This window comes from Aphelocoma coerulescens, chromosome 2 (assembly GCF_041296385.1).
Source record: "Aphelocoma coerulescens isolate FSJ_1873_10779 chromosome 2, UR_Acoe_1.0, whole genome shotgun sequence".
Classification (NCBI taxonomy): domain Eukaryota; kingdom Metazoa; phylum Chordata; class Aves; order Passeriformes; family Corvidae; genus Aphelocoma; species Aphelocoma coerulescens.
In genome coordinates, this window is record NC_091015.1 from 33,475,358 (window position 1) to 33,502,925 (window position 27,568).

Below are 27,568 nucleotides of genomic sequence, written 5' to 3' on the forward strand. Positions count from 1 at the left end.
ATGGTTCCCAGGTTAATTTTTCTTCACTGCAGTATGGTACTTCTCATGCATACTGTGTTGTGTATCATCTTAACAAACACTGAAGTATTTTTTATCTTGTTCATAACAGCAAACATTTGTTCCTGCTGCTGATTTACATTTAGCATGACTAACCTTTTGATGTCATGTATTCTACCTTAGACGCAGACTGCACAAACTAGGGGTGTCAAAGATTACCCAGGTTGATTTCTTACCTCGAGAGGTGGTATCATACTCCAAGGAGACGCAGACACCTCTTGCCACGCATCAATCTGAAGGTAAGATTTATGCTTTTTTTAAAAAAAATTAATAGAAAATTTGCATTTGAGTTAAAGAATGTAATAAAAATAATAGTAAGTCATAACATGGCTGCTTATCATGTATTTTCTGCAAGCCAGGTATTGTTTATGTGATTAATGGCTGTTCTGATGACAAGAGTTATAAAAATCACTTTAAATGCAGGTGGAACCAAACTACTTCTGACTTACAATGGGTTGTGCTCAGATAGCAGTTTAATGAGAACATTTTTCCAAATAAATCATTATGAATGTAGTTAAAATAGTGCTTCGATTTTTTTTGCTTTCTCAGGGAAGTTATTAATTCTGTGCTTTGTAAAGAGGCAGTGTTGGAAAGTTGCCCTCAGTTGTTTGGTCATTGTAATTGTGTCCCCCTGCTGTAGGTGAAGCTTAGGGAGAAGTTGCAGCTTAGCTCCATGTACTGAAAAAGGAGGTTTGCATACTCTGATATGGACAGTCCTACTTTCTCTCTGCTGACATCATGCTGGCATCTGTACTCATGGAGCTGTTTGTTGGCTGTTTGGCTCTCTTGTTGATAAGTAAATACACAGAGTGGCAGGGGGGTGCTGATCTGCCAGTGCTGTACTGCAGGATGCTGAATGCAGGTCAGTGGTGCCATTTAAACTGAAAGCAAAACTGTACATTAGCCTGATGTTGTCTATGCACTAGAACAAAGCGGATAGAAGAGGAAAAGCTCATACCAGTCTTGACCATAATCTTTGCTATTAACAATGAAGGATCAAGAAAAGTTCAACAACCAAGTAATTTTCTGCAGAAGATAGTGTAGAACTTTACCAAGCTTCATTCAGAGAAGAAAAACACTCAAGTAGGTTCAAAATGTGGTGGTGGTGGTAAATCTGTCTAAATATAAGTTACTGTCAGGGAAAACAGAGTGAAAAACATAGCTAGCTTTCTTCTGCAACTGGGTTACCAGGTCTGCATTTAGGAAGGCAGCTGCCTTAGGAACCAGAAACAGAAACTGCTGAGCTAGATGCTCAGATTCTGCTATCCTGGAGCACAAATCTACCCTGGTCATCTGTGGACTGAAATAGTGCCTTCAAACATAGACAGCCCTTTTGCTTGGATGACGCTCCTTGAGCAGTGTGTCCAGAGAGCTTTGCCTGCTCATAGGAAGACGCTGTCTCAGAAGCCTCCCTGGATCAGCCCAGCTCATCTCTGCTTCTCTCTCTGTGGGCTGCTGAAGCCTCAAGAAAAGCCCCTGAGTCCTTGTCTTCTTTGATTAAGACCAGTTAATGCTCAACCCCAGAGCATTACCGTGAGTTCATTGTTAGATCAGATGCAGGGGGTGTCCTTCCTCTCTGACACATGGCCTTTATCCAATGCAAGAACCTATGGATATGGGAAATTTAAGACATGGCTTTGTGTTTGTGTCCCTCAGCAACTCCAGCGCTCATGAGCTGACCTGTCTTTCTGAACAGGACAGCCTCACTTGAGGAAGCATCTTCTTTCAGTAAGATCTTCTTGCTTTTTTCCCAAGGAGCTCTCCAACTATTACAAAATCTTTTTCTTGGCTAGACAAGATGACAATCTCCTACCCTTCAAGGAAAAAATCCCCAAACAACAGCATGATGCTGTAGAGCCCGGCAGTCGGGACAATGAGGAAAGAGGCAGTGTGGTTTGAAATGGTCCTTCCAGCACAGAGGAAAGTCACTTGTTTCTCATTTGTGTGAACAAAGATAAGTGGAAACATAAACCACCATGCACTTTAAGCTGCCTGGGCCAAAACTGTGATGGAAGAGGTCAAATATGTGGTTTTGGTGACTGGATTTGTTATTTTTCCTATTCTCTGTGTCATCACAGCGAAGGAAGAAACATCAGCAATAGTGGTGCTCAACATGTTAAAACACAGAGAAAATATCACCCAATCACTTCCTTCAGGTGTGTGAGGAAGAGAAAGCGTAACTTATATTTTCTTTCCAATCTGCTGCTAGGGAATTCTCTGCACATAACTTGGATATGATTATGGCTGTGCATCAGTAAAGGAGATTCAGGAAAGTTTGGTTATTCCATTGAAAGGCTATTTAATTGGAAATTCTCTAGGGGGTAAATAAGCCCTGTGGTTTTGGTCTCCCAGGTGTGATGGAAACGAATTCTCAGGTTTTCAATCTCCCAAGCCTCTCTATGAATGCTGAGCCTTTCATACTGTCACTCTAAAGATGAGCAGCAGAGAGAAATTCCTCAGGAGAGCAGCTTAGAGAAGAAGTCTTTACACTGTTTCTATGCATTCATGTGATAAAACATAGCCATTATCTTTTCAAGATAAATTGTTCAGTCATTACTACAGTTATGGGCTCAGTTATTCAGCATCTGAAGCCTTAGAATTTGAGAATAGAAAATAAGAAACTTCTTATTTACTTGGATGAGTCTGACTTCAGCATTCGGAATTCACACTTTTCACTGCCTGCCTTAAATACTGGAAATGTCAAAATGCAGAATTTTAGGATGAGATTGTCCCATGCTTGCTTCTTTTTTGGAAGACAACTAATGAAGGGTACAGCTGGTTGGAAAGATGGGTAAAAAGAGGACTTTGAGTCCATTCAGTATTCTTCAGCTTTTTTTCAAAATATCCTTATCAGGTTTTCTGCATTTGCTTCTCTAGAGAGCAAGAAAGAAACTCTGAGGTACTTTAAACCTACTGCTGTCTGGAGCTTAGTGGATGTTCTTTGTGGTAATGGCTATTGCCCAACAAACCTTATAAAATTGGAAAAGGAAGGGTTCACTCTGGTAAGTCCATGTGGTGCCAGAGAGCCAGATGCTATGTTCACTGAAGTCTCAGCTTGTCAGCTGCTAATTTTAGAAGAAATAGTGTGGCATTATTCTTCACTGAATAAAAAACAGATTAACTCCTCTTTTCAGAACAGGTAATTTGATTTATTTCAGAGGAATAATGACATGTCATTTCCCCCACAAACTTTATTATTTAGGGAGATGTGTATATGCATCATTCAGTCCTTTGATCAGAAGTACATAATTCTTTTGCTTTATTTAGGTCACAGTCAGCTTCAGCCTTTTCTTCCTTGCAGGATGACTTCAAAAACACACAGATCTTGGCTCTGGAGCCTGAGAAAAAAATGTGCTCTTTACTTTCCCCGTCCTCCTGCTATAATTGAACTTGAATTTAGGTATTTGTAGGCATTGAGAGACATTTTCCTTGTGCTGCTTTTTCCATTCTGGAGTTGATTAAGACCTAGACAATGCCAAATCTTTTTTGAGAGGTCTCTGGGACACTTCCTCCACTGTGCAGAGACTCTCACATCACCTCAGGAGTGTCAGCCCCATGTAGCCTTTAATGGTTGGACCCTCCAAAGCCCTTCAGACCTGCTGTTTGCTGAAGGTGCGCCTAGGAGAAAAGAGAAAAGCCATGGCCTGGCCTCTGCCCAGGACAGATCCCTCACTGCTGTGCAGCAATGGAAGAAGCTCTGTATGACTGCCTGCAGCCCACCTTTTCAGACAGGAAAACAGTCTGCACATTCAGGCTCTGCTAGGTGACTGCCTCATTTCCAGCATACTGTTCTGCTCTTTAATGGTTCAGGAGGTAAAATCTCAGAGAAGGAAGATGCTCCTCTGATCTGGGTCCCCTCGGAAACCAAGGGCTGCAAGAAGGAGAAATTATGTGAGCTTTCTGGCTTTGCTGTCCAGTGTCAGGAGTGTTGTTATTCCTCTTTTGTGAAGTAGAAACTACTTCATCGGTAAAATGAGATGTTCTCACATTCTGGCTTGACAGACTGTCACTGCAAATAGGTTAGTCAGAAATGCATTCCTGAAAGAGTAGGTCCTGTGTGCAGGAGAAGATCTGACTCTCTAGAACAGTGGAGGTTGTGTGCACTTCATCAGTTTATCATCTTCAACAGGTGTTTGTTCATGTGGGGAAAACAAATTATATGCCATACTCACCTCCTGAGCAGGATAACCTCATCTTACATCACAAATGTAGCCCAGTTCTGGCAAAGAACACAACTGAGACCTGTGATCCATCTGTTTATGTGCCGTTTTCAAACACTAAGGGTATTTTGACTATTAGGGAAAGAAGAAAAATAAACTCTCTACTCCATCTGGAAGTAGGCTGGAATGAAGTGGCAAAATGGAGGTGGGGCTCCAGAGGCTGGGTTGGGTTCTGCATGTGTCTGACAGTGTTATTCTCTGAACTAAGGTTCCTGAAAGTTGCCTTTTTTAAAGCACTGAGGGAAGAGAGGGGAGTTCTGCTCACACTCAGGCTCATGAGACACATGAGTTTGGGTATCTGTGTGATACCAAATGTTAAGTGTCTACTGTAGGGCGAACCAAAATTCTGTAGGTGCCACTGATTGCATGGACTAGTTCTTCACTGACAAACTTGGTAACAGAGCACTTAATATAGCCATATTAATTTAGGTTTCTTGTTATTGAGTAAAGTGCATGTGTCTAGAAGAGTGATACATTGGCATCCTGTGAGGCCTGTGTCCTACTTTGAGTTTTGATAATTGGATGGGAAGTTATCTGTGGCTGGGACTGCCAAGCCCCAGTGCCGTGAAAGCAAGTCAGGCCTCTGGAATTTTATCATTTCCATGATAAAATCCATAGATAAATGTATTTATACTTTGGTTGTTAAGGTCTTTATGATGCTGTGCAGCAGACCTCTAGCACAGCAAACTCGGCCCCAGTCCTGTTGTGCCTTGCCGTGCCTGAGTGTAGCTCAGCTGTAGCTTTGTGAATGTATTCTGTACTTTGGAAAAGCCAGTCCTGGAACTAAGTGAGATCATACTTAAGCTTTCCTATGGCCAATCTGCCTAGAGCCCACGGATCAGAAGCTGGGCTTTAAGTTAAGGAGCTTACTTTGGCTTTTCTCTTCCAGAGAATTGTAAGCTCAGCTCCAGTCTGAAAAGGATGAGTCTGGATGCAAGAATAGCTTTGAACCCCTCATTTAATGGGAAACGCAGATGCACATTTGTGCATTACCATGCACGCAACGTATGTGTCAGGATACATGATAATGTGTCATGGAAAGGCATTGGACATAACTAAGGGGAAAGCAAAGACCTTCTGTTGTAAACAAAAGGAGGTGCTGAAAAGCAAAACTAGGATGGAAATCACTATTAAAAAGAGAAGACAACCTAAAGATGAATCAGTGTTAAAGCAGAAGTTATGTTTTTAAAGAGACAGAGCCTTAGTATTAGTATGAATGGACACTAATTTTGAAATAATTTTTTGTAATTTTGTAAAATATCATGCTCTATCCTAAGCGGTATCATGTATCACTAGGTGTTCTTAGTTAGCTATAAAAATCCATTTTGCCTTTTCTTCTCAAACTGCGGGCCATCAGAGTTGTACTGTGGATCTCAATAGCTGGCATAAGCACTCTGATTCAAGATGGCTTTGTTTGATTAAATCAACAAAGCTTAATTTGTACTGTTGTACCAGACTGTACAAGATTGGATGAGACTAGAATGAAGTGGTGCAAAGATATGAGGCATTACATTGTATGGCAGTCTTTCAATAATTCCTCTTCTTTCATGCCACAGCCGCATCTCCTTTTCTAAATAACAAGGTTTTCAAGGTGGATTATTTTTTTTCTGATTTTAAATTCGGCATGAAAATCTTTCAAAGGCATTCAGGCAGCGCCCTCTGGTGGTGAAGCGGTGAAGCGCCGCGCCCCAGGGATGCCGGCAGGGAGGGATGCAGGGATGCTGGAGTGACCTGCGGATAAACGCTGGCCTGATCTTTTGTCTGAGGCAGGAATTATAATTAACAGAAGGTGCTTGAGTTGTGTGACTGAGATGTATGAATGCAAGTGCTGTTTAAAGAAGTGTGAGAAGAGACCAAGGCATTACACAGAAATTGGGGGGAAAATATATATTATTTAGAAAAGTTAAAAAACGTTTAAAAATCAGTCATAGGTATCCAGGGCAATAATACACTTGTGAAATCAGGTGCAATCCCTTGTTATTCCAATCCCTTATTGAAGTACAATTAGTAAAGTACAATTTGTTACAATACATATATTCCAGAACAGCCACAACAGGTAGCTACCAGGTGTGGTGGGTCTGTATTCCGCTCCTGGCAAGTTGCAGACATTGGGTATGTGCCTCTGAAGGCTTTCTTCACCAGAAGGCTCATGATAATTTTATGTGGTACAGAATTAAAATAAGGACTTGACTTAAGAAATTAGTTTCTCTGGGTTTTGTTGTGCAGAAAAATATATTTGACACTTGCAAGGATTTCTTCTTGGAGGAAGAATGAAGAGACCACAGTCTGGTCATGGATACTTTGGTGTTTGAGTGCAGAAGGGGACATCAAGTATCTGTTCTCCTTAAATATTTAACAGGCTTGGGATCAAACAGCAATTCTGTGAGACAGTCCCAGTCCATTTCTAAAAGGTGGCCTAACAGTATATTAATCAGCAATCATTGCTTTAGTATTTGGTCCCATTCCCTGTTTCTCCTTCCTTAGGTTTTCTCTAAAGACTTCTGGAGAAAGGCTTTTCTTATACTCAAGATGGTTTTCAGATAGTCTTATGCAGAGAGCCCTTTGAATGCTAAACTGTTTTGAACAAGCAGATCTGACAATTTATAAAGCATCAGTAATTCTCAGGGAATTATCTACTAAGAACTGGTTTAACAGAGAGAAGATTGCCTCTGGTCACACAGTTGGAGGTCTGAAGAAAGAAAACTCTTTAGCGATCTTAGACTTTTTCCCCTGATCATTTCATTACACAGGGATCAAGTAACTTGACTCTTTGCAGTTTCTACACAGTCTTAACAAAATCTGGGGCAGGCCTCCTGAAAACCAGGTACTTACACATAGGAGTTTCCTGCTCCAAAGTGTCCCTGACCTTCTGCAGACTGTAGTTTCTTTTGCACAAGGTGCCTCTGCATTAAATGCAGGCCAAGAAAGTGTATCTAGTAATTCTTTATGAGGGTGGAGACATGTCCCAGCTGAACTATGCCTTCTCTAAACCATTCAGGCAACAGAAGATGAGGAACAAACCAAAGCTTAACTGTCTTTTGGATGGAACAAGGACCCATTTTTTGGCCTGTGCTGCCTTGGAAGGGAGTGTTGTGCAGTTTTCTTCTGTGAATGGAAACAGTACTGCTTCAGAGCCTTTGCAGACATGGGGAAGGATCATGCTATGCCAGCCCTCCTTGCACCTTCTCAATCCTAATGGGTGATCTTTGCTCTGTGCTTTTAAGCAAGTGGATCCCATCCTGCACCCAGAGATGGGAAGCTGTTCTCTCCAAGAATAACCCAAAAAGCATTGTAGTCAATCGCCTTGTGCAGAAACCAACCTTCTCCTTTAGTTGCAGTGGGAAATAATGCAATTGAATGAGATCCTGGTACATCTGGTGTCGCATGATGGAAAACAAGAGAGCTGATGTTAAGAGCCCTGACCTCAGACTCCTTTAACTAGCTTCAAGTCATCTCACAGTGCCTTTGACCCATCTCTGTGTCCTGACATCTGAAACTAGCAGCGATCCATGAATTCAGAGAGATGCCCTGTAACACCTGTATGCAAATTGAATTCTTTGTTGGCTGGAAATTAAAACCTTCCTCTAAGTCTTTCTTCTCTGGAAAAGATCCTGGCCATATTCTACACATGAAGAACTGCTGTATTGAGCTGATTTGTTAAATGTTCCCCTCAAGCGACAAAATAGTTCTAAACTTATTTGCAAATATATGACTTTTAGTATATTGCAACTTGGCTTTAACGTGAGAATGAGGAAAGTGTCTCACTAATGAACAGCACCATGATTTCCCCAGTCAACACTCAGTGGAATGACAGTGGCAAATTTTTCTCTATTTGCTGTTTTCATGTGTTCCTAGTTACCACTTTATGTATAATTTCAGTAGTGTTTGAACATGCTTTGAATTAGCAATGTGTATACATATATTACAATGCTCAAATGAGAAGGTTCAGACCTGAAAATGTAAAAAGTGTGAAATTCAGGTTAACAGTGCTTCCAACAGAACAATGAAGACATGGCTTTTTGTTTTCTTCAGAAACAAAGCATGCTTTTTCCTGCCATTCCTGTAATTCCTTCTTTAGACTAATGGGTGATGCCTATTCAGTATATACAAGAAAACTAATACCCAGCACCTTCTATTATGTGTTTAGTAACCTTTGGCAAATTCTGGCTTTGTAACATGGACCAATCTCCACTAGAATTAAAGACAAGATTAAGAAAAATGTGCATTGCAGAAGTAGCAGTTATTAACCCTCAGTGCTCTAATTAGCACTTATTCTTTCTAATCCTGTAAGTAGATACAAAATAAGGGCTGAAATAGACACAGGCCATAATGTGGAAAGGCCTTCATTAGTGGTGTTAAAAAGATGTACAGAAAACTGCTTGGTTACTTCACACTTCTCAGTTTGATCCTTGGCACTTGGACTCTAAGAAATAAAAAAGATTCACATGCCAAAATCCCCTCCTCTGTTTTAACCCACAGTACTAATGTACTGGGTCAAAAATTACGCAGCTGAAAATTCTCCTGTTCAGCACCTCTCTATCTTCAATTCTATAGCTGAGCCTCAGCCTGAGAAGCTGGCCTATTGTGCCCCTCTATAGTCTGCTTTAATTGGCTCATTTCCATAGGAGAGGCCACCTGCCTTGGCTAGGGCAGTGTCAGCTGCTTGCCCTCAGACTAACTGGAGAGGGAGCCAAGTGGCTGGGCTGGGTCGAGTGAAGACTTTGGCACACCCTGCATCACTGCCCGCCCTCAGCATGAATGGGGATGCACCCCAAGCTGGGCCTTTGTTCACCAAGTGTGTCCTCACATTCTGACCCCAGCACCTGGGCAGACCCCTCCAGACCTGGCACCCCAGGCCCCCCTTCTCCCTCCTGAGAGCTGCTCCAAGGTCATGTAAAGCCATGCTATATTTAGTATAATGGCAAACTGTGGACCTCATCTGTATGTAGTGCTTGAGAATCCCTGCTCAAAATCAGTAGTAGCTGGATCCTTTCCAGAGAATCCTTTTGCTCTCTCACATACACTAAGAGTTACTCTGAAAACTGAAGAAGGGATCTGGATGAAGAAACTTTTAATGAAATGGGCATGTCAGTAAAGTAAAAGTCTCGGCATGAATTCCCGCTGGCCACTATTAATAGAAGATGGAATTCTCTTTTGCTGCAATACAATAGACTGTCTCCACAAATAATGTCACTTTTCAACCAGACCCTGGCTGTCACTTGCCCATCTATCTTATTTAAAATAAACTTAGCATGTATTCACTCTGAGCCACAATTACTTCAGATGTATGTCCTAGCCATTAACCTCCAACCCAGCACCCTCTCTTCCTGCAAGCTAATACCCTATTTAATGCACACAGGAAGTGAAAACATAATCATTATTTTTCTAAAATGTGTTGAGCTTGAGCCATGAAGCTTCATACTTATTTTAAGTCTATAATTGCATGTTGTTGCTGTGGATACTCATTTTTTTTCCTCACTCCAATTGTCTTGTAAAGTTTCTTACATCCGAGCTCAGTATGGGTTCAGCTCCTCTGTGATTGGCACAAGCAGATCCCTGCATTTATGAATAGCCTCACTGATCTCAGTAGCAGCTGTTGGGTTTTGAGGACTCTCAGAATTCACTGCTTGGTTTGGAGCTGAACTTCTTTGAAGGTCTTGCCCCAACTACACAACTGGAGAATTTTTGAAATTTTAGCCCTTAATCATGGTTGTTTCATGTTTTCTTTCTTGTCATCTCCACTCAGATGTTCACTCTTCCTCTCCTAGGCACCAATTACTCAGCAACAACATGCTCAAAACAGCCACTCATCTGCTATGAAACACAGAAAGCACTGAAGATCTTGCTTGTGACTGCTTGAAGAATTCTCTGTGCTGGTATTGCATCACAGATAATGTGCAGGTTGAAAACACAGCTGAAACCAACATTCCAGAGTGGAGTCTCAAAATTGCTTTGACCTGTTACCTTAACAAAAGGATGCTGGGAGATGTGTACTTTTATGGTGGGTTGACTTTGGTTGCCCATCCAGCCACCCTCTTACTCCCCCTTACTGAACAGGATGAGGGAGGAAGGAAGATGGCAGAGTTCATGGGTTGATGGGGATCACTTGTCAGTTACCATCATGGGCTAAACAAACTCCGCCAGGGGGAAATGGATTTAGTTTATTGCCAATTAAATACATTTGGATGGTGAGAAACAAAGACAAAATTGAATTACCTTTTACCTGTCCTTTTTCCCAGGCTCAACTTCATTCTTTCATTCCCAGCTCCTCTATCTCCCGTCCACTGCAAGTGACTCAGACGGATGGGTCTGGGAGGTTGTGATCAGTTCATAGCAGCCCCTCCTGCTTCAGTGTGGGTTTTCCCCATGGGCTGCAGTTCTTCAGGACAAACCTGTTCCAGCATGGGCTCTCCATAAACCACAGTTCCTTCATAAAATATCCACATGCCCCAGTGTGGGTTCCTCCATGGGCTACAGTGTGGGTATCTGCTCTGGTATGGTCCTTTCCATTGGCTGCAGGAGAATATCTGCTCTGGCCACTGGAGCACCTCCTTTCCCCCTTCTTCTCTCACCTTGATGCTCACAGGGCTGCTTCTCACACTTATTTTTCCTCATTTCTCTCTTTACCATGTGGTGTTTTGCTCTTTCTTGAACATGTTTTCCCAGAGGTGCCAGCAGCATGGCAGATGTCTCAGCTGTGTCCTGTGGTGGATGTGGTATGGAACTGTGTGTCTGGCACAGGGCAGCTCCTGATCTCTTTTCATTGAAGCCACCCCTGCAGAGCCTCCCCCCACTACCACTAAAAACCAGTAAAAATCTTGTTGCTTACACCCATATTTAGAAAAATTGGTAGCTAATTAGCCAAAATTCACGTTTCTTTTATGATGTGTCTGGGATCAAGTCTTAGCTTTGCCTAATAGGCAAATGCTTTAGCCACTAAAGTCTTAGGTGATCTGGGTTGAGCTATTTGTTGGACCAGGAACCAGAAGCATAGTGTTTGGTAGTGTAGCTGAATGTTCATTATCATAACATAGGACTAATTTTTTTTGGGGTATCTAGAGCAGTCATCCTGTTTTTACCTTGACATCTGTGGATCTGATGCAATGTTTTGAAGTTTTTGGCTAATTTGAGTCCCTCTCGTGTTTTCTGGTGATAGAAAATCTGGTGATAGATACCTTACCCTGGAGGAGATCCATTGCTGAGAATTCTGAGAAGTGGTAGATGCTTGCCTGGACCAGAGGTAGGAGCTTGGTTCTGGTCAGGCCAGCTACACAGGTGTGTCTTTCTGGTGGTGATCCTACAGAATGGTCCATGATGCCTGTGCCAAATGGTATGGGTTGGGTCATCTCAGCTCCCATAATCTCTTGGAGCAGTTAGCTGTGCCCATATTGCTTCTTGTCAGGCTCACAGCGTCCTGTGGTAGCTATCCTACCATCCCATCATCTTACACAATGAGACAGCACAAACTCGTCCTGCATGTGTTTCACAGACTTCTTACCTGTGACATGAGACATGCTGGGATTCACATGGGGGGATAATTGAGGCCAAAAGAGCTGAAGCCAACATAGTGTTGTGAGGGGGATATGGACCCTAGCCCAGACTGTCCTTCGGTCTGTGCCCAAGTTTCCAGACCAGTGGAACTAGTTAATTTGGTCCAGATGTGAACTGCGTATGCTGTAACATGCTCACAGTTCATACTGATTAGGAATAAGCATCTCTTGTAATCTGCCTTTTCCTCTTTGCCAGATCGGGTGTTGCAGAAAGCTTGGATTCAGGATTTCCAAATAGGCAGGGTTCCTAAGAGTTAGGCATGTTTATGTGCATTTTAGGCATGTAAGAGTTGCTGTTTAAGCAAAGATACAACAAATTTACATCTGGCTCTCATTTGTGCAGTCATGAGAAGGTGTCTAGTGAAGAGTGAGCTTCCATTTTCAAGAATGCCTTGGACAGAGTTCGGGTGGAGTGTGCAGGCACAAGTGCACTATGACACTTGTGTGCTTGGGAAACATCTGTCCTGCCATTCCTAGGTTGTAACAGGATGGAGGCAGAGACAGGACAGGAGACGAATCTGGTCTCTCTTTTCTCTTTTTGTCTCTCTGTTCTACGGACAGAACTGTGTTAAAAAGCTGCAGGTAGATTTACATAGTTATTAAAGTATTTTCTTATAGGTACAGCTATAGATACAATGTTTACATAATGTATTACCTATCTATATTGTATCTGTAGATTTACAGATACTCGTGGATGCATACATAAAGCTGACCACTACAAGATGTCACTGCCTGCCAAGTGATACCCTTGGGCTCAGAGCAATGGTGTGAATATCAGCCTGTTTGTATAAACTTTCTATACTCAAAAGAGTGAGACAGAACCTCCCAGAAGGCAATTTACCCTATCTGTTATATTTATCATAACACTGAAAAATTACCTTCTATTTGTGCCTTTCTCCATTACTTACAGAACTTAGCCAATACATTCAAACTATAACCTTCATTTTTAGATGATTGAGTTTAGATAATTCCCACCATTTTCTGATGGGAATATGGGCAAGTGTGTTATGAAGTGTTTTACTGTCATCCCCTGATACAGTTCTGGGACTGCTGTTATTGCTATTTCTTTTCTTCATCTCCTTCATCTCTTAGCTATTCCCCTTTGAAGTTCCTTCTTGTGCCTGTGTGAAAGTGAAAAAGCAGGCATCTTATTTTCCTCTGAAACCTATGTAATTGAGGACAGCACTTTCCCAGCTGATAAAGGCAATAGGGTAGAGAAAAAATAGAAAAATTACTTTGCTCTTTTATATCTTCAATTAAATAGTGTTTTCATACTATTCAGAGGACTTTATTGTGTAGACTCAATACTACACTTTTTGTGCTAACATTTATTTTGATACATCAGTCTAGTTTTTGTATTGCGTAGTTCATCAAATGCATGTTTCTGTCATATTTTGCCCAAGGCATGCCTTACAGTAAAGCCCTTCAAAATCCCTGCCCCAAAGAGTACTGAGCATCAAGTGGATACATTTCTAGATCTAGAAATTATAGCACCGTGACTATGAAATGGACAAAACCACGACTTCGTTTACTGAGGTGTAGGATGGGGAATATATGCTTTCATCTGTTCTTTCATTACTTTCAACCATATCACATAGGTTTTGGGACTGTTCATTTGACCTGTGATACTTCTTGTATTAGAGTGTCTTGATGAAGTATTAGGGATAAATACCCAAGCCGTATGTATTAGCCATGCAGTGAGGATGTTTTCAGATCTAATTACTGAATTACTTAGTACTAGTTTACTATTATCCTTAATGAATCTAGATTAGAAAAGGTTAGTAAAAGTACCTTTTCTGTTTTGCAGTTCATCAGCTTGAGATAATTTAGTAACAAAGGCTCATGTTGCAATCAGGGAAAGGACTCCCACTGACTAAAATGGGACCTGGACTGGGACCAAATTAAGTGCTTGCCATGAGCCTAAATAGCTGACATTGTCACTGACTCATCATGTGAGGCCCTTCAGTACACTGTAGAATCAGTTTATTTGTATTTGATTAAATACAAAAGTATTTTGCAAGGCTTTCCAGCTTCGAAAAACAAAGTCATTTACATAAGAGCCAGGCAACCAAATAGCTATCCTCTTCTACCCTTGTTAGCAGGCTTAATCCTGCAAATATTTATGCATGTTCTGTGCTCATCATTAGTCCCCTGACATATTTGATTGTCTGATATCAGGCATGTATGTGTTTGCAGGAGGGGATCTGGTGCTGTATTTGTTGTATCCTGTTTTGCTGATGTACTGCAAGTTCTGAAGGGCAGGAAATGTGTTTGTTTTTCCAACTTATCAGCACAGAATATAGAAAACATGCTGTAAAGAAATACCGATAATGAAAAATGCATTTATATATCATAGAATAGTTTGGGTTGGAAGGGACTTAAGTCATTTAATCCAATCCCCCTGCAATGGGATATTTTCAACTAGATCAGGGTGCTTAGAACGCTGTGCAACCTGACCTTGAATGGTTCCAGGGATGGGGCATCTGCCACCTCTCTGGGCAACCTGCCCCGGTGTTTTACCACTCTCATTGTGAAAAAACTTTTCCTTATATCTTTTAGTTTAAAGCCATTGCCCCTTGTTTTATTCCAACAGGCCCTACTAAATGTATACATTACATATATATATATATACATTTTAAGGGGATAATATGCTTCTTTCCTGTATTCCAGGTCGATTCACTTTGGCAACTGCTAAAAATGTGCATTTTATTATTAACACCTTTTATCAATCCAGTGAACAATAGAAACAGCAACTGTGCTCCAAGACCAGCCACATCTTGCAATAATTTATAAATGTCCCGTATTAAAAATAATACAGTTACTCAAACTTTTTCAAAATGTCCCAGGGTAAGCAAATGCTTTTGTATTATTATTAGTTTTGACAAACCTGATTGTGTGCTGGCCATTGTTAAAGGGTTGTATCTGCCTCCAAACACAGTGAGAGACAAAGAATTTTTAATGAATTTAATTAAAACTTTATGTGGTTTATGGTGTTCACCTCCAGCTGGTGTGCCATTCTTCTCTGTTGAATGAAGTTTCCTCTAATGCATAATGATGTGTTTTATAAGAGGGATGTTTGAACCCCCTTCCTAGTAGCCCTGAGGTAGTTTCCATGGCATGACACAGTGGTGAAGTATTTAAAAGCAGGTTTCTTACACTTAAGTGAATTATGTATATTGTTAAATGCACAGGCATGGATGCATAGATATGAATCTTAAAATAAATTTAAGAATCTTTTTTTTCCCCTTGAAACAGTCCTTGTGGGCTAGCTTTTATGACCCGTGCTGCTGAGCATCTGTTTGTACAAATGGCACACTGACATGAAAGGGTCCTGTTATTTGACTGCTTCTATTGGGGCTAGAAAGTTGACTGATGTGTTCTCCTTTGGTGAACACACTGACATCTGTACCAGGCACAAGGTCCTGATATTGATGGGCACTCCTAGTGCTGCTGTAATAAAAAGGAACAATAACATGCAGATAGCCTCGTTAGCAAATGTTTCAGTGCATTTTATGAGACATGCTGAGACGCTGCAACAAGCTGGGTCATTCCCGTGGCTGGTTAGAGTTAGTGGAATTGTAGTCTTGTGAATCTCTTGTGTGTTAGGGTTTTCACTCAGGCTCTCTAAAAAGAGCAGTGGCCTGTGTTCTTTTCCTGCAAGCTGTCCGTGAGTATTTCTTCAGCTGAGAAGTAAGCCCTTGCTGAAAGAGGTAGGCTCTTCATTAAGCACTTTCTTTCCAAAATCTTGAGTCTGGGTGTGACCAAACTGAAATACTGAGCTGTATTTTTGTGGCTCTTTGGATGGTGAGATCTCAGTTGTGCAAGAATCTTGAACAAGTTCCTCAGGGAGGGAATGAATGAAGCAAGATGTTTTGGACCAGAGGAGTAGGACTTTGGAACAACTCACATCTCTACAGGGAGTAGCGTGATCCCTGGAGAAGTGTCTGCAATGGAGGCTACAGACTTCCAGTGGTTTTGCAGAGACTGGAAAACTGAGATGAATGTTGAAAGGCATCTTCATAAATAATGTGTCTTGTTCTAATAGTTGTGAGGAATTGGATAGGAAACTGGTTACAAAATCACTCTCTGCCAGCATCACCCTTTTATATCATTGGTCAATTCACTGAGGTGGTGAGAGCCTTTTATACCATTTCATTGGAAGGTGACTAAAAGAGGAGGCTTTCCAGGAGAATCAGTGTATCAGCTGGAAAACAAATAATCCGTGGTGACCTGGAGATAAGACTGTTCTCTTGGGAGTGGGGTTTCAGTGTTGAATCCACCTTTGACCTTTAACACAATTTTCTGAATTTTAGCCAATAGTAATAACAACAGTAAATCACCATATCTTTTTTTTCCCCAACTGATGAAGAAACAAAATGATACTGGAGAGGACCAGTCACAAGCTAAATCAGAAAAAGTGTTTAGAGAAAATGCTGAAAAATATGACATTTGGCACTTGGTGGAATGACAAAGAGCTTAAGAGATGAAGGAGCATCAAAAGCTGAAGAATACCTCGTGGTATAGGAGGTTTCATGCCATAGGCATGAAAAAGAAAGTGTGGTGAACAGAACAAGAAGGTGGATAAATACTAGATTGTAATGAATGAAGAAATAAAAAGGAATTAAATGAAGAAATAATTGGAAGAAAGTAGCGGAAATCCTGAAAACCACAAAGACATATTGGTATTTTTCCTCAGAAATGAACAGGATTCTCCTGGAGGTAACAGAAGGAAAGGATATGAGGAGCTGACCGTCCTGCATGGGAAAAAGTCTGACCACAGACTAATGTGTCATCTTGTTGCATTGCTCCTGATTCCAGATGCTCTGACTGCAGTCTCCAATGAAGCTTTGCTCGTTAGAGCAAATCAAATAAACTTGTTCTGGTCAGCTGCAATGTACCCTTCAGGGAAGGTAGAGCTTCTGTCAGTTAACACAGGGAGCTCTTGGACTAAGTGTACCAGCAGCTGAGTGTCATGTTCTGTCCTTGGGGTCTGTTGTCAGCTGGTGGACTAGATTCTGTGCAGTGTAAACCACAGCAACTTATATTTAGTGTGAGCGTGGAGGTGGCAGTCTCAGAACTGCCACCCTGTCCATTGTGGTGTGGAAGTTTCTCTGGACACAGGCATAGCCACATGAAGGGAAGATCACACAGCTGTAACAATGTAATAATTTTGTCATACATCATGGGATTATGCTCTTCTGTGTGCAGTATTGACATCAAAGGCTCTGTAACTCACCTCCTGGTAAATCCGTGCTGCTCTTTGCCTTTGGTTAATGTTGTCAAGTGGTCAAGCTTTTAAGCATTGGTCTTTATTCCTGTGGTCTCCAGCTCCAAAATAACATTATGTTTAACTAGTACCCTTTGTTCCTGGAGTTACTTTTGATAAGCAGTTTTGGGAACAAAGTAGAAGAAACCTGGGAAGGACTAAAGCTTGGGACTACAAGGGCTGAGTTTCAGCTGCATACGCCCATGACACACCGTTAGTGTTTCGTCAGCCTGTGAACACTGACGGTCTGATAGCGAACCAGTGGGTCCTTTGAAGCAGAAAGGCAGGGCCCTAAGGAAGTGTAGGAGTCCACGTGCTGGTTGTAGTCTTGCTGTTAAAAAACAGAGAAGAAATCAAGCAGGAAAGAATTCAAATTGCTGAAACCAAGGATTTGTTTCCATGGTTTGTAGATAGGTTGCACAAAGTGGCTAATTAACAAAGGAGGAAGATGCACGAGGGTCTGATTTGTTGCAGGTTTTATTGGCACATGAAACCGCCACAGAAACAGAGGCTTGAGGAATGAGCTTAGTGTGTAAAAGGGAGCCTTTCTCAGTTCAGCTGAAGTGCAACGCTGCCTGCCCCAGCCCTTTTGCAGAGCAAGGGCATTGTGGAAAATGGTGCTGCTAAGAACATTTTGATAGGAAGTCAAGGTAGCCAAGCACACATCCAAGCGTGTGCCATTGGACGCTTGTCCTTCAAGGTACACTTCTAGGTGACCCAAGTGGGAAGCTTCTGGATGATTAAGGCCATTGCTGGATTTTGGAAGCAAATCTGTGCACATACATTCATAACTATTGGCAGGACAATAGTGGAGAGCAGAAACAGGAAATCTGTGCCACTTACTCTTTTGCCTGATTTAGGGAGTTATTGAAGCAAAAAGTGATTTAGAGAGAGTGGTCATTGGCAGGTATTGTACATCCCTGTCTGTATATACAAATCATAGAATCATGGAATTGTTAAGGTTGGAAAAGATCTCTAGGATCATCAAGTCTAACTGCCAGCCCTGTAGCACCACCATGTTCACCATTAATCTGTGTGTATGTAGATTGATGTCATTTTAGGGTGAAAGAGGGTGGTTTTGATGAAAAATATGGACAATTAGTAAGATACACTGTAGATATCCTTTAAGTGTTTTCGGATTGGAAACACTGGATCTGTCAGAATATAAAGAGAATCTTATAAAGATAAAAAGTAATAGAAACAGACAATACAAAAATAATGGACACGTAATAAGTCAGCCTGTATTTTTCCTTGTCTCTGGCTTCAGGCCAGATTGTCCATGTGTGGAATGTCCTTAAAATCATAAGCAAATTATACCATATTTTCTTCAGAAGAAATACGAGATTTGGCTCCTGTATCTCCCTTAGATGCTTCAAAATCCCTGGATCAAAGCCCACAGAATCTCACCTGAGGAGAAATCCGAATGTGGATAATTATGCAGGAAGCTATGAGCACTTTTATGTTTTAGCTTCATTTACTATTTAAGTAGAAGTTAAAATGAAATAAAAAGATGTATCATGTCTTATCTTGACAGATTTTTTTCCTTTGTTTTGGAATCCAGTATTCACACTGTTTCTAAAGACATAATGAAAAATTTTATGTAGAGTTAGTTTAAATCTTTCCTCCAGTAGTCTTTATACTGAAAAGTCTCTCTTTGAAAAGCAAAACTTAATACAAAGCTTGCCAGTATTGTCAAAGTGACACACTTTCTGGTGACCTTTGCTAAATCTGCATAAATATTTCTGTCACTTTAATTATTTCTTTCTGAAGTTTAGAAAGTACTTTAGAAAGTGCTGTGCTGTGTCCATGTGATTAGCAAAACTCATGAACATTTCCTTTTTTGAGGGCAAACTTTTCTGTCCTGTGCTTGCCCACCTGAAAAACAGTCTTCAGCTCTGAGCCCTTTGACCCTCTTGGTGATTTCAGTGAAGGGATAGCAGGAGGTATTTGAGCCAGGAAGCTGTACAGCAGAGGATATAATTCACTTGTGAAGGATGTAAATCAGTTATGCATTATAAGGATGGACATGACTCATTCAGGATATGAGTTAATCAATGTTTGTCTGGTCAACACACTTCTTTGGTCACCTTGCCTTGAACGGCACTTGCCACGTCCTGGTAACCTCCTGTAGATGTGTGTCATGTAGGCAGCAATAACAACTCCCTTCTCATACTCCAGCAGAGAAATACTTGCTGAAGCCAGTTACAAAATATCTATTGATAAAACTGAGATCAAGATATTATTTCAGTGTTCTAAATCTCCTATATAGCTGGGCTGCTTTACAGCTTTGTGCTAGACCATAAATCACATTTACGGTAGCTTTAATGCCCTTCTCCACTCCAGTGCTGTATAAGACAGCTTCAGTGTAGCTGAATGTGAGGCCAGAACAATTTGCATCCATTTGAATGACCTTCACTGAAGTGATAGCCATTTGAAGCATGATCCCATAGAGCCAAATCAGCAATGTGGCCTGAGATCTCTGCCCGCTGCCCACCCAAGGCCCACCATCCCATTCCCAGGCCAGCTTAGTTATGTTCTGTCCTACTGCATTCCTCTGTAAACTGCTCTAGGTGTCCCTGCTTTGGCTGGGGAGCTGGACTGGGTGATCTCCAGAGATCCCTTCCAACCCTCTGTATTCTGTGACTGTTATTCTGTGATGAGAAATCAAGCCTAGAATTAGTTTGTGTTACATGGTACTGCACAGAGAAGGTGGAAATCACCCATATAACTGAAGGAAGCTGTTTGGTAGACTCTGAGCCTGCAACATACAGTAAGAACATCAACGAATGTCAGGCTTGGTAGAAAACTTCAGGCTTGCTCTCAGTGCACCACTGATTCATTGCAGTGGTCACTGTTTACAACATGGATTAATGAAGAAAGGCAGTTCATGTAAAATGATTAAAGTGCTGATTGTTCTGCAGCCTGAGGCTGACTCAGGAGAGGATGGTCTCTTTGCCTTGCTGCTGGGATCTCCTGCTTTATTGAGGTAGATGTGCATGTGCTCCATATCATTATTGGTGGTGTGTTCTGGAGTTGTTATAAATATACTCATTTTGGGTCAGAATTTAAAAAAAAAAAAAGTGGTCTCTCTGATTTGTTGTAATGATGGTGTACTGTCTGCAGTGTGTCATTTTCCTTACCCTTGTAGTGGGATAACATGCAATTAGAGACTGATGTCAGCCTGTAAAACTTTGGTGTAAAATTTTGGTCGCACCAAAATACCATACTTCTTAACAAAGCTGGCAGACATGTCCTTTGGCAGCAGCTGCTTGCCATGTGATTTAAAACTTCCTGTCACTATAATTGATGTGTTTTTATTCTTTCCACTTCCTGAAGCCTGATCAGAATTAAAATTGCTGTTGGAATTTCCTGTCAAAGCAACTCATTTATTCGCCGAGCGCTGCACTGACAGTACTTTGATTGGACATTGCCTTCAGCTATTCTCAGGCAGAGAGATTGTTGTGAATTATGCTCCTTGCCCAGGTTTGACTTCCCTGCATGCCACATCTGCAAATATATACAGATTGTCCATCATGTGGTAACCTTGTCCTAATGAAAACTCCACATGTAAAATGTTAGATTTGAATATCAAACTTGGCCACCTGCTGGGGCCCTGGCTTTTGTGTTTATTTAGGAAACCCCGGAGTTCTTCAACTGATTGTCTCACCGTAACTTTCATGTTACCTACCAAAAAGAGTTCTGCTATATTTCTACACTGAAAATTTATGCTGCTTTTAATATATCCTTCAGAAAAAGCTAATTTTTGTGTGGGTTTTTTCTTTAATTTTCTGCTTCAGTATGCTGCCTGAGCTCCTTCCCAGAGGTGGCTGTGTTGTGTTGCCATGTGGCAGATCTCAGATGTTACTGCAGAGTTTGTGCAGTGCTTTTCGAACATCCAGAGTGGAAGATTCTGTGTAGATACAAGTTGTCATTATTTGCAGCGTGAGTGCAATGAGGTGGTAACTCTGTCCATTAGGAGAATAAGCTGTTAAATTCACTGTTGCATGAATCATTCAGTTGCTCCATTTGTAACTTCGTTTTCCTGTTAGAGCTGCTTAGAGAATTGCAGGTTATTTTGGGAAGCTGAATAATGGGTAAGTATTGGATTGTTCTTCAGTTATAGCTGACACAAAGTCATTGTCACCTCAGAGTAGAATAGATATAATGATACTTACCTAACTGCTTTTGTAAAGTGTTTTGATAACCTAGGTTGAAAGGTACTTACAATCCTGTGAACTATTATTATTATTATTAGAGGCAATATATTATTTTTAAAGTTCTAACCTACATTATTTTGAGGATGTAGTGGGAATCGAAATATTCACATGCAGGCTCTTTCCCTTGACCAAACTGAGTGCAAAATACTCTTCCAATATTTTAAGGAAATTCCCGTGACTGCTTTGTCTGGTAGTTGTGGTATGAGGCTGCAAGCAGCCGTCTTTGATTCATGCTCTACCTGCAGCTGGTGGAAACAGCTCCCACCAGACCCTGGTTGTGGTGTAAGCTACTGTTGCATATTTATTAAATCTACCATTTATCCTACATAAAAACAAAGAAACAACAAACACCAACCCAAACAAAACATTTTTTTTTTCCAAAAAGTTGCCCGAAGAACATACTTGCCTTATATTCACCGTGTTTTCTTTGTGGTTAGGAACTTGGACTTCTTATTTAACACACAGACAGGTAAACAGCATGCCCCCTTCAAGCCTCTGCAGTGCCTGTAGGAATAGAACAGTGTCCCTGGGCTTTCTAGCTGAAGGAATGGGAATGGGGACGCAGGTGTTTTATGGTGATAGAAGAGGACAGTTAAAAGGGAGGAACTGTGAAAGAGAGTGGGTTACAGAGGAACAGAGGTTCAGGGATGGATGGTGGGGAAGCAAAGGAAGTGTCTGTTTCCACCTCACAGGCAAAATGTTAGGTCATCTTTGAATTCAGGGTCACTCTGCATTTAGATAAATATGATATGTAGGAGAAAATACTGAATTATGGGTTTGAAAGAAGATGGAAAAAAAGATAAAAAGTCTGTAAGGGAAGTGTCCAGCTGTGGTAGGCAGGAGCATTGGCAGGACTGTGAAGTTTCTCTGACCAAGGGATATAGTCAGAAAACTGGAAAAATGGCAATTTAGTGAAGGAAAGCAAAAGTGGAATCCTACTTGGAAAGTAAAATTGGCTCTTTCTCTGAAGGTCAGAAGGGTATGACTGCTAATGACTTATTTTAGTGCAGAATTTAAGGAAGACTCTAGCTATTCAAATTTGGTCCTCTGGACAGGGCTGGCTGGATGAAACCTCTCAGTAAAGGGAGGATTACAGGGACCTACATATGTGGATCATGAGACATGGCAGCAGGAGCTCTGCTGTCTAGTCCTTAACAGCAGAGGTAAAGCCAGGACAGCTGATCAAGGCAGAGGGAAACATCACATTTAAAGAGTTTCCCCAGGTCGCTTACCCTAAGTAGACACCAGTTTCTCTTTGGGAAGAATGAGGCTGCATATTGCAACATATCCAACAAAAGAGTCTCAAAGTGAGTCCCTGGCTCTGGGCTGGACTCCTGCCTGCAGTGCACGGCGAGGGGGGAGCATGGGCAGACTTCTGAAAAGGAAGGGAAAGGATAGTCAAAGTGAGTTCAGTTCTCCTGATGTGGGTTGTGTTTTTTTTTTTCAGGAGAGAGGCCAGGATAAAGAGAGAAGTATAATAAAAAACACAAACAAATACACTCAGTGGGCTCCTTCTTCAGCTGCCACGTCAGCCCAGCTGTAAATGCCCAGTGCAGGAAGAAGCCAAACCAACAGTGCCGAAGGCTCCAGGAAAGACATAATGCTGACACAACAGTATCTGAGTTCCCAACTGATTTCAATCACTAGATAAATATCAGTTTCAACCCTAAATGATATTCTCAAATAATTGTCCAATGCCCAGTTGGGCTGGATTGGTGTTCCTCTGGAACTAGCTCAGGCCAACTTTAACTGCTTGGGAGTGCGTGGCCAAGAGCAGACTTTGTGCTGGAGCCTGAAATGCCATTAAACAGGCTGTAGTCGAGAGGACAAAATGCCTCATGTGTTTAGTCTAATACACCATGGGACTTGTTTGCTACAGTTACAGTATTAAAGCTGTAATTATAGCCAGTGAACCGCAGATGTACTGTAGCCATAGGGTTTAAATGGGGTGTTATTGCAGTAGAAACCACCCCCAGTAGGTTATAAGTTCAAAGGGTCATTTCTCCCTCTCTGTTTAATCCCATACTCAAGCCTACAGACTTCTTAGTAATCATCATCAGGTATTGAACATCTTAACCTATTTTATGTAGGTCCCTTCGGTTTCTTTTCAGTTTTTGTTTCTGTCAGAAGAAAGACGATGGCTTAATGCTTGCATATGACCCTGTGGTCAGTATTTAGTGCCCAGTGCAAACAGAATACCATTTTTATGATGTGCTGGTTAGATAGAGGTATGCCACCCTGCAGCAATATTGGGCTGCAGTTCTCAGTAAATAGTGATGTTGATGCTTTGTACTTGAGATGGAAAATCACAGCAGAGACTGTGGATTTTGGCACAGGAAAGAACAAAAAGTAACCTCTTTGAGACAATGCAAGTACAATACATTTAAAGATGGTATGTCATAGGTTACAAACCCAGCCCGCGACATGGTATTAAAATATGCTCTTATTAAAACATAGATTTAGGGTTTCTGACCTTGTTAGCCATTGCATGCTGTCAGTCTTTATGGCACTGGTCTGAACATGAACACACACACCTTTTGCTAACACGTATAGGTGTCAAGTCTAGATTTGAAGTGACTGAAGAAAAATGTCAAAAGTCATATACTTTTTCCTCCCTGTGCTTGACAGACAAAATTTCATATTGAACCTAAAAGAGATGATAGCTGAATATTGACTTTGCATTTTAGCAGTGAGCATAACATATTTTTTTTTTCTGATTAAGCAGGACTGTAATGGTTACCATGTAGGAAAATATAGGTAATATTAAACTGAAATATGTCTGTCTAGGGATCCATTCATTTCCCCAAAATAGCTAGTTTCTATTTATATATGAATGTCTGTATGTTTATATATATTTAAATGCCCCATTTGCTAGACTGGTTTTAGCTTCTTGTTAGCATCACTTCTTGTTAGCATGATGTTCTACAGCACAAGGCAGCTGGAAAAGTGAAACATGTGTTCAAGAATTTATGCAGTGTCTTTCTTTCATTAAGAGAACTAACAATAATAGGTGCATATTATAAGTTAGCAGTGCTAAGCAGTATGTTATAGCCACGTCTGACAGACATGTTGTTTACATTCATATTTTATATTGGTGAAACTGTAGCTTTTTTTATCAACATGACATTTTTCAAAGGCAATATTTATACCTCTTCTTCCATAGAGAGGAAATTTAGTCGTCTAAAAACATGATACGTTTTAAATACACTTGTCTCCTTTTCAATTAGAAAATATTTCCAGTTATTTCCCCAGCAAAATACGTAAGTCAGCATGTTCTGTATTCCAGGCCTTCTGTTAATTGATGAGGGGAAAATTTCTCACCTCGTACTAACAATAACCCATCTTATTTTAACACGGCTGAAACCTCTGTGGGTATGTGCAACCCCCCCTTGTTGCCCTTAGCACTTTCTTTGGGCTGCATGTACCATCATTTTGCATGTACTGTCACTGACAGTGTCAGTGGGAGTTGTTCACATCCTACCATTTTTCCCAGAGGAATATCCTTGCCTAAACTGCCTGAACTGTGATCTCTGTGGTCCTCAGAGACAGGTAAAAATTCAAAATCTTTTCTTACATACATGTACCCCAGGGAGATGGTGTGATTATGAGCTCCAAAGTCTAACTGCACTTCACGTGAAATGAATATATATGTGGCTTGAAAAGACATCTCTGACAGTAAACAAATAAACGAGTAGTTAGTTAATCTATCTGAATATTCTGTCCTTAAAGAAAGCTACCTTGCATACAGTACAATCCATTGTAGTATACAATCAACAATGCCATACGCAGGAGATATTTGGTAACATAAATGCCAGCCTGGATCAACTCTGAGATCCATCCAATATAGTACTTTTATTTTCAACAACATCAGAATGAGGTATTTCAGAGAAATGTTTCAGCAGCTCAGAGCAGGCAGAGGTGGATAATTCCTCCCTCTTTTCATCACACTCAGAAAAGATCTCTCTTAGTAAATTGAGATTGCTTTAAATCCTGAAGCATAAAGTTTCATTTTTGTTCCCATACTCTTCCTTTAAGCATTAACTATTACAAGCCTGGATATTACTACTCTTTCAGTACATGCCTACGCTCTCCTAAGACCATAACCCCAGTAACATCCTGTCATAATGAGCTCCAAGGTCCAATTACACCTCCTTTCAAGTTTGAATTTGCTGCTGTTCAGTTGTACAGACTCTTGTTCTTGTACAGTGCAATAGGAAATTTCAAGCTACAGCTTAGGAGCTTTGTGTTGTAGATGCACAAAGCCTGAAACATGTCTTTATCATGAGCTGGCTCTCCAAATATTCCAAGGTTTTCTCTTATTCACCAGTGGATCAAATCCATGTAGATAAACTAGGAAGAGACAAAATCCACCACTTGTAAGGATAGAGGGAGAATGCTAAGGCCCAGCAGGGCCTGCTCACCGGCCCAGTGGTTATTTAGAGGGACTCTCCTAACATTTCACCAGAAGCACCTAGCAAAGACTTCAGTGGATGCTGTGTTTCTCGCTGTCTGAGCCAGACCCTTCTAAGGGTCTGCAGCCTGATCCCTGAATGCAGCATCTGTCTTACCCAGCTTGCTATGGAGTTCTTTGTTTCTCTTGGTTGCTGGAGTTGCCTGTGTAGTCAGGGACATCTCTAGAGAGCAGCAACCTAAGAATCTAAGGTGGGATGAGCTGCCTTTAGGAGATGCCTATTTCAGCCTGTTGACCACATGGAGAGCCCAGATTATACTGGGCTGAATTCAGGTAGGAGCAAACCCACCTGTGTCAGCAGGCAGCAGCTGTGGAGAGCATAGCGGGTCACTGGCCCACAAACACAGTCACGTATGACACATTGTCTGGCAGGCTCTGCAGCAGACAAAGTGTTGGGAAGATGCCTTGGGAAAGAGAACATATCCATGCAGCTGGCTATGTGCTTACTTTCCAGTGGTCAAAGTTGTCTTCCACATTTAGACGGGGCAACTAAAACTAGGCAGACCCCTGATTACTTCTATTTCATGCAATTGTAGGTTGTAGCAACATTTCTCTTTTGCTGTGCTTATGTTTCATCAAGCTTTCAAAAAATACTAGGTCACAAGATAGAAATAGCTCCACACATTTTAGATCTTTATTAATGTGTAATTCAGAGTCTATTTTAGAAGGATGTTTGTGTCTGTTGATGATGAGCTGATGTGATCATTAGATTTCTTCTCTACATTGGCAGGCTTTTTAAAATCCTGGAGAGGAATTTTGTGACTGTGCATATTCCAGAATTTCTGTCAGTAATTACACAAAAATTTATTTGAACAAATTTAGTAAAGAAATAGTAAAAAGTACGAACGGTACAGAGTGAACATAGTTTGTCATTTTTGTGGGGTTAAGGCAATTCAGTAATTCAAATGGCAAAGGTATGAGCATGCAGACAGGTTGGTAGACTGTTGCATTATCTTAAAGGAGGTAAGTAAATAAAATGGACCCATTTAATATTATTATTGCACTTAAAAGAAAGGGAGCATGCAGACAGGTTGGTAGACTGTTGCATTATTTTAAAGGAGGTAAGTAAATAAAATGGACCCATTTAATATTATTATTGCACTTAAAAGAAAGGTTGGAAATTAGCAGGAACTAGCAAAAAAAAGAAAAAAAAAAGGCAATGGCTTTGGTGCTTGTATAGCTTTGTAGACTGATTTTCTGTGTAGTACACTTTTGGTTCTGCTGTGGAGAATTATGTTTTTGCACATTATATTCTCTGCAGTAAAATCTGCATTTCTCTACATGCAAAATATGCCTTTCAGTTATTCTCCACTTCTTATTTTACCAGAAAATTACACACTTCTTCTGGATTTGAAAATGATATCATTTTATTAATTAAGTTAATTTTTACCTGGATGTATGAACTAAACACAATTGACCCATATAACCTTATCCCAATTCTCAGTAAACCTTTTCCTCTATTTTATCTAGGTTTGCTGTTGTTAAGACTCTAAATCATATTTGCACTGTCTGCGTTTTTATGGAGTTCAGCTGTCACCTCCCTCGTGTTGATCATTTAGACCTATGGAATGTACCTTAATTCCAGTAACAGTGAGATAAAATGGGATTTCAGGAAATGCTTTATGTTCAAATGGCTTTGACACATGTATGTGACAACGGGAGAGCTGTTTCTGGCAAGTGGCTCTGCCAACAGTCCATACTATCTGACCATTACTTTGGGCCTGATAACAATGAAATATAATTCTCCCAGATGAGAATGAGAAGGGAAAAAGGACCCACACTACTCA

General features: G+C 40.9%; 1 protein-coding gene across 3 annotated transcripts in view; it reads left to right on the plus strand.

Annotated features, from left to right (window-relative positions):
* LOC138106418 (cytoplasmic dynein 1 intermediate chain 1) overlaps positions 1-27,568 on the plus strand; it is a 192,141-nt gene that overhangs the window by 43,587 nt on the left and 120,986 nt on the right. For all 3 annotated transcript variants that reach the window (XM_069006991.1, XM_069006993.1, XM_069006992.1), the window contains exon 6: positions 181-296. In XM_069006991.1, coding sequence (XP_068863092.1) covers positions 181-296 — 116 coding nt within the window. The remainder of the gene's footprint in view (positions 1-180; positions 297-27,568) is intronic.